General features: G+C 37.8%; 1 protein-coding gene across 3 annotated transcripts in view; it reads left to right on the top strand.

Annotated features, from left to right (window-relative positions):
• RASA2 (RAS p21 protein activator 2) overlaps window positions 1–4,810 on the top strand; it is a 123,553-nt gene extending 118,743 nt beyond the window's left edge. For 2 of the 3 annotated variants that reach the window (XM_023192128.2, XM_023192130.1), the window contains exon 24: window positions 1,770–4,810. In XM_023192128.2, the coding sequence (XP_023047896.1) occupies window positions 1,770–1,800 (31 nt within the window). In that variant the 3' untranslated portion in view covers window positions 1,801–4,810. The remainder of the gene's footprint in view (window positions 1–1,769) is intronic. The other variant, XM_023192129.2, reaches the window with a different exon arrangement.
• The last annotated feature ends 3,060 nt before the right edge of the window (window positions 4,811–7,870 follow it).

A 7,870-nucleotide genomic window follows, 5' to 3' on the forward strand; every position in this document is an offset into this window, starting at 1 on the left:
CCGTCTCAAAAAAAAAAAAAAAGAAAAGAAAAATATATTTATATATATTTAGTTTTGTAAAGGACAGGTTCTCGCCCTGTCACACAGGCTGGAGTGCAGTGGTATGATCATAACTCACTGTAACCTCCAACTCCTGGGTTCAGGCAATCCATCTCAGCATCTTGAATAGGTAGGACTACAAGTGTTCACCACCATGCCCAGCTATTTGTTATATTTTTTGTGGAGACAGGGTCTTGCTATGTTGCCGAGGCTGGTTTTGAATTCCTGACCTCCAGCGATCCTCCTGCCTTGGCCTCTCAAAGTGCTGGGGTTACAGACATGAGCCAACACTACCAGCCTGTCACCAGTTTTAATGTTATGTTCAATTGTAATTCATTTATTGAATACTCAGTAGGTCTTTGTTTTGTTTTTGTTTTTACTGATCCTCCTTCTACAGTACATAATAAGAATTCACAAAACTCACCCCCAAAAAAACATAAGCTGTAAAAGTGCTACAAGTACTTTATAGTTGATTTTTTGGACCACTTCAGGTGTAGATGGATACTACAATGGATAACAACAGCAACAACTCGCATTTATTGGAAGCTTACTCTACCAAGGGGCACTGTGCTTAGTACTTTACAGCTTATTTAGATTGCTTTTAGAAGCAAGTTATGAAGTCCCAATTGAGGTGGCTTAAACAATAAAACTATTTACTCTTGCAAATTAAGTAGTTAACTTCTACAGTTGGTTAATTCAGCAGCTCAGCACTGTCATCAAGGAACACCTGCCACTCAGCCAACCTCAACAAGGTGATTCCTCAGGCTTATTCCCTCATGAGCTGCAATAATTCAGAGCCCCACATTTTTGTGTGATAGCATCCAGAGGCAGAAAAGGCTGTTTTTTCCTTACTAGGAGAAAGGAACCTTCTCTAGAGTTACCCCCGGCCTTCCCTGAAACACATGGCTGCCCAGTGTTAGAGCAGAATCAGGGTCTGTTTACAAAGAAGTGGATAGGGAGGGGATGGTTCTTGGGCCGCCAAGTAACAGTGTTTGCCACAGTGAACACTCATTGATCTTCAAATCAGCCCAACTTGGTTTTATCCTCATTTTACAGCTAGTGAAATGGAGGCTTGGGGAAGCTAAATGCCTTGCCCAAGGTCACACAGCTGACTAGGGCTCTGAATCCTGGCCCCACCACTTTAAATGTTCTTTGAAAAGTATGTGTGTTAATAATTATATTTTTTATTGATGTACAATAAAAATCAATTTGACAGGTATAAATATTTATATTCTTCCTAGATAGATGTCTCAATTCAGTTATTATAAGCATCCTAATCCTGTCTTTTCTGTACTAATGTAATTGGTTCTCTTCCAACAGTAGTAATCCAATTTCCTTGGAGCCCTGGGAAGTTTCCATATGAGATCCCGGACATTCTTTCTTAAATAGTACCTCTCCACTCATACCCATACACACCATACCACTTCCCAGTTTTATTTTTCTCTATTAAAAAATATCATCCTCTACTGTACTAAATATCTTATTAATTGTATTTACCCTATACTAGAGTGTAAGTTCCATGATGGCAAGGGTTTTCTTGGTCTGTTTTGTTTACTACTTTAAGTTCTACACTAGGGTCTAAGATTTAATAGTTGGTCAGTAAGTACTCGTTGAATTAATGAAACAAGATTTGGCATGAGAGATTATCCAGGGAAATGGATTATATATTTGTCACCCTTTAAATTTTTATATTTCTTAAATTTTGAAAAATGACTTTTTTTCTTTTCTAGGGAAAATCCAATTGTTGGGAAAGCATCTTAGAGTTTAACAGATTGGTTCAGAAGAACTGGAAAATATTATTTTTCTTGGAGCTTTTCAATTCATCATATATTTTGTTCATAGTATTTAAGAATGAACGTTCGCTTCAATGTCATCTGCCTCCACATTGTATTTAATATTTAATAATTGAAATTAATTGTTTGGGAATCCTGGTATTGATGTATTACTAGAGAATTTAAAGCCCAAGATTCCCTTCATACCTGTGTGACCAAATCTATATTTCTGCAACTTCTTTTTAATCGAAAGAATCTTCTAGAAAAGCTTTGTAACAAAGGGAGAATTTCTCCGTAGCAAGAAACCATCTCTTCTTATAACACTCTGTTCTGTGGACTTGTTTTCACTACCATCAGTGCCTGCTCTATACTGCCAACATTGTGTTTTACTAGAAAATTCCAATTCATGACAGTTCGGAGCTTTTCATTTAGTTCATGTAGACCCTCCCGCTTTAAAAAAGAAAAAAAATAAGAAATTATTTTCCTTTGGTCCATCAGTCATTACACGTTCCATTCAAGACAGTGATAGAAATTTTAGAAAACTGCCAGAGCATCCTTGAAAGTTGCTAGATCCTTTTGCCTAAAGATGTAAACAAAACTCAAGACAGGAGGAATCAGGGAATACGTGCTATTGTGTGCATCTTGTTTACATTTGGAATCAGTGATGGCAAAAGAAGTAATGAGACCTCTGAAATTGTTTTCATTGTTTTAAATACCAGGTACTCATTTTCTTGATTTGAAAGTTTAACATGACTTCTAAGGACATCTCTTCTGAAAAAGAAAGTAAACAGGGAATGAAGGTGGTGGGAAAGTCACTTGACTTTACCTGCTATTTCATGTGGTAATAAGGGCCACCATAAGGATGCCCTCCTCATAGTGTTCGGTTCTGCTCTTACTCGAGAACGGTCACTCGGCGCACTTTAATAATCTGGACTGCTCCAGATTATACTTTAGATACTTCATGGTGTCTAATCTTTATGATCAGTTGAATGATCAGTGTTTAAGTCTAAAAATAATGCTTTCCTGAAAATGTTTATATTTCATTACTGTTTCCTTATTGCCTGCTAGCCAAATGGAATTTGGGCAAGCAACTCTTTGAAGACTTTTTTTAACCCTAGAAATTTACTTTTGTCCTAAAAACCCTAACTGTAAATAAGCAGTCGAAGCAAGTTGCCACCTTGAAGTTGAGGGATACACTTTGCTTCATCAGTATTAAAAACCATGGTACTTTAATTGTGTCTTTTTTAATTCAAAACATTTTCTAAATGTGGTACTTTGAACCTTGGAGTATTTACATGTTTCTGTTCAAAACTGTGACTTATTAATGTAAGTCTGCTAGTAGTACTTTTTTTGTGTCCCTGAGCATAAGCTATATTTCAAGATATACTTTGCCAATTTTGTTATTGGTGGGTAATTGTTTTTAAATTATGTTGTTATTAGGTAATTATTCTTAAAGACTACTGGCATACCATCAAAGTTGTTCCATAAAAGAATATAACTGAGCAATGTATTTCTCTAAATGACTTGTAAAAATCAATGAGTTACATTTAAGTCTGCATTATGGTAGATTATTACTCCCGGCTCATTTTAAAGACAAGTTTGAAAGAGTCCTTAAATTTTGTAAGCTTGTAGATTCCATAAACTACACTGATTTATACATTTGAAAGAATTTAGCCATTTAATAAATTTCTCATTCTCAACTTGCATTTAGATTAAAATTCTTTTTAAGAGTCTCTGAAATGTCTACCTGCGAAGAACATGTAAACATTGCCAGGTACCAGTCATTATTCTTTAGTGGCTTTTTAAGGCAAAAGAAATATTCATCTAACATTTCTAATATCAAATCCCCAATTGTGATTGTTTTTAAAGATCATGGCATGGTCACAGGGACCAAGGCTGTGTGCATACATAACTCTGGATTTGAAATGAGGGGAGTTCAGCCATCTAGTTCTTTTCTTCACATGACACTTTTAAACAGCCAGTTTGACTGAAATTAACCAACTTGGCACAGCCTAAAAAGAAGTAATGTGAAATTAAATTATTTTTCTTTGAAAGTCTTTTGAAATAAGAGACCTTGTAAGTAGGACCCTAAGATAACCAAGGAATTTGCTTCCAGGGCCCTCATTCCTCTGCCATTACTTACAGATTTTTTAATTTTTACTACCTGATACTCTTTCTCTACCTTTTCCACATTTGAAAACATACAAGGCAGCTCACTTCATCCAGAAACCTAAAAACTCCAGGAAGGAAAGAAAAGATGATATGGGGAAACTTGCCATAGATGCCGGTTCTGGTTCTTAGTTTGGTCATTTCCATCAGTTGAAATTGTGGTGTGATCTGTGCTTGTTTTGTTGTTTTGTTTTTGTTTAGCTTTGTTTTTTAATATTCATTTAATAAGATGATGGGCAATAGCAAAGATTTTTACTCCCAGGAATATAATTTATCAAATTGAACTATTTTATTTGCCAAAGAAACTTGTTTTTAATATCACGGGTAATGGGTAAGTGTCAAAACTAGGCTTTTTTAATTAAACAAAAGAAGGTGACGAATGATATGGCTTTTGTTTCTGTTTCTGAAGCCTGATATCATTTATGCCAGGTTTTGAAAACCGGATCTTTTTATTAAGTGAAAGCACCTTTAATTTGCTCTAACGGTACATCCTGTAAAGACAGAGTTCTGCATAGCGTTTTAGGTGTTTTTACAGTATGTGAAAAATACAAGACTCATTCTAGAGTTAAATTACCAATCTTGGTTGATACTATCTGCTTCCATTTTTATTAATTTGGAAATTAATATGTTGCTAGTAAATATTGGTTTTTACAGTACCCAGTTTGAAAATGTAAGTTATCAAAACTTAATGTAGTGAATTTGTTTAACCATGTTGTATTGTTGAGAATGTATTTTTATTTAAATTTTATTTTCTTATCAAGAGTATTATAAAAATTAACTTTTGTAACTGTCGCTTGGAAATAACTCAAATAAATTACAAGAAGCCTGTCTGTTCTTTGTGAGACTGCATTATTTTCTTACTGATTTAGTAATTTCCTCTCCTTTAAAATTATTACACCTTTCCTATTAGTAAGGGAACTGTGGAAGTGAGAAGTCTCCAGTAAGAACAGTGCAATCTGAAAAGTGTTCAGTTTTCTTAAACTTAACTAGGCTGATTTTTGATGGGTGGGTTTTGGGTTTTTTTTTGTTTGTTTGTTTTGTTTTTTTTTTTGAGACGAAGTCTCGCTCTGTCCCCAGGCTGGAGTGCAGTGGTGCTATCTCGGCTCACTGTGACCTCTGCCTCCCGGGGTTCAAGCGATTCTCCTGCCTCAGCCTCCCGAATAGCTGGGACTTCAGGCGTGCACCACCATGCCCAGCTAATTTTTGTATTTTTAGTAGAGATGGCATTTCACCATATTGATCAGGATGGTCTCTCTCTCTTGACCTTGTGATCTGCCCGCTTCAGCCTCCCAAAGTGCTGGGATTACAGGCGTGAGCCACCGCGCCTGGCCTCTAATGGGCTGTGTTCTTATTTGTTCATTCATTCAACAGACTTGTTTTGAGGACCCATGGTTTTCAAAACACCTTGCAGGCTCCTGTCATTCCCTAGAGCCATGTACATCTGTCATGGAGGAATATAATTCACTTGTGTCTAGATAAAGTTTAAAGCTGAGTTTTCCAGACTATATTTGACTTTTTAAAGAAGAGTGGAAAGAATTATTATTTCAGAACCTCTGGTTACTCAGGCCGTGCACTGACCCCTGCAGATTAACCTACCCCATAGCTTGACCTTCAGTGCATCATCCTTCAGGATGTTAGAATTTACCCGTGTTGTGCCATGTTGGTGAGATACCTGGAGAATATAAAGTGACAGCTCCAGAGACCAGGTTAGTGGGTGTAACTTTTGCTCTCCCTGGTTTGTGCCTGAACCCTTTTATAATAGCATCCCTAAAAAACCTTCTGTAAAACAAAGCCCCTGGGCTCCAGAGGAATTTAAGGTTAACAAAGTGGAAAGGATAGGGTTCTGAATCTCTATATTTATCGAAACATTAGAATTCCTCTCATACTAGCCCATGTATAGAATAGAACTTGTGAAAAGCATCAGATTTAGGGTTCTAGTCTATGATAGAAGTAAACTAGGCATTGAAGGGAGAGGCCATACTCCTATTTCAAATTGTTTGATTCCAAAATGAGAGACACCCAGGGCCAAACAGTGTCCCTTTATTACACAAGAATAAGAAACAAGACATACTTTGGCACTCCTGGTATACGTTTTTCTACTCTACTGGCAGGTACTGAACTACTCTAGAAACGTTTCAGAGAATAACCTGTCTTGGGTACTGACCATATGCAGAGATCTTCGGTCTTAATTCTTCATACATATCTTCACCTGAGGTTTGCTCTTTTGCGGCCAAAAGGTCATTCTTTGGCTTACCATTTTGCCATTTGACGTCATAGTTCGGGGACACCATTTGCCATCATATTTTGAGCTTATATCTATTTTTTATATTGACAGCAGAGGTGTGACTTGTTTAATTAATGTACTATTAAGATTTCATCACTTTTCTGCCTTATATTTCAAACCCTTTTTGTTTCGTACTATCAGGCAAAGCCTTTGTGCTTTTTATTGATTTGCTTTTTGAGATGGAGTTCAGTCTTAGATACATAAATTTTACACATCAAGAAAGAATTCTGTTATCTAGAGCAGATAAGATTGTTTTCCAAACTTAACACTTTTCTCAACTCCATCCAGAACCAAGAAGACCACACTGCCTGCAGAGTTAGAGGAGCAACCATTATTTTAATGGTTCCCAATGCACAATGAGGTAAATGATCCCTAAAGAGACACCTCAGAATCTGCATCAGAATGTATTTTTTGTTTGTTTTTGTTTTTTGAGGTGGAGTCTCGCCCTGTTGCCCAGGCTGGAGTGCAGTAGTGGGATCTCGGCTCACTGCAACCTCCACCTCCCGGATTCAAGCAATTCTCCTGCCTCAGCCTTCTGAGTAGCTGAGATTACAGGGTACCCACCACCATGCCTGGCTAATTTTTGTATTTTTAGTAGAGACGGGGTTTCACCATGTTGGCCAGCTCGTCTGAAACTCCTGACCTCAGGTGATCTGCCCGCTTCGGCCTCCCAAAGTGCTGGGATTATAGGTGTGAGCCACTATGCCTAGCCAGAATGTAGTTTGAAAGACACTGTCAATATTACTTTACGTTGGGAAATGCAAAATATCACCTATTTGTATAATACAAACTACCAAAAACAAAGGTCAACAAAATCATCACTGAGAGAGAGTCATAGATGAGGCCATAATTCTCACCTGGAGACCTTTGGGGCTTGAGGTTTTGGTGTTAATGTGGGACATTTGCTTTTTAAAGCTTGGAAAACAGGAATGTAGGCTAAATTAAATTCCAAATCTTGACATAAAGTCTTAGTACTAAACTGCCATCAAAATTATGTGTCAGGAGTAAGAATACAGCAAATATCACTGGTCCCTTAGAGCTTATATTCCGGGAAATTGAAGAAAAGTAAAATATGTCAGATGGTGGTGTGGAGCAAAGTAATGTGCAGGAAAGAGACGGGGAGTGCTCAATGGGATGAGGGGTCAAGGAAGGAGCTACTGTTCAACAAAGACCTGAAGAAGGTGAGGAAGGAAGTGATGTGGATATGTAGGGGAAGATCCTCGTAGGAAGAAGAAATAAAATAACAACAGTATGCTCAAGAACAGCAAGGGGATTGGTGTGGCTGAAGCAGGATGAGTGAGAGGGAATGGGAGACAGGAGACCTGGGCGATGGAGGGTCAAGTGGCTCAATGATGTGATTCACTTACCTTTTCTGGATTGCTCTGACTGCTGTGTTGAGAAACATCTCAAGGAGGTCATAGGAGGAAGAGGGGACAGGGTAGACCAGTACACTCATCAGGTGAGGGGTGGTGGTGATAGTGCCATGGGCGATTGGAGTGGTCAGGTTCTGGTTATGTTTGATGGTAGAGCCAACAGGATTTATTAACAGGCAGAATGTGGGAGAACGGAGTCCGGGAAGATCCAGTAGCCTAAGCAACTGGAAGAA

Source organism: Piliocolobus tephrosceles, chromosome 2 (genome assembly GCF_002776525.5).
Source record: "Piliocolobus tephrosceles isolate RC106 chromosome 2, ASM277652v3, whole genome shotgun sequence".
Lineage (NCBI taxonomy): Eukaryota > Metazoa > Chordata > Mammalia > Primates > Cercopithecidae > Piliocolobus > Piliocolobus tephrosceles.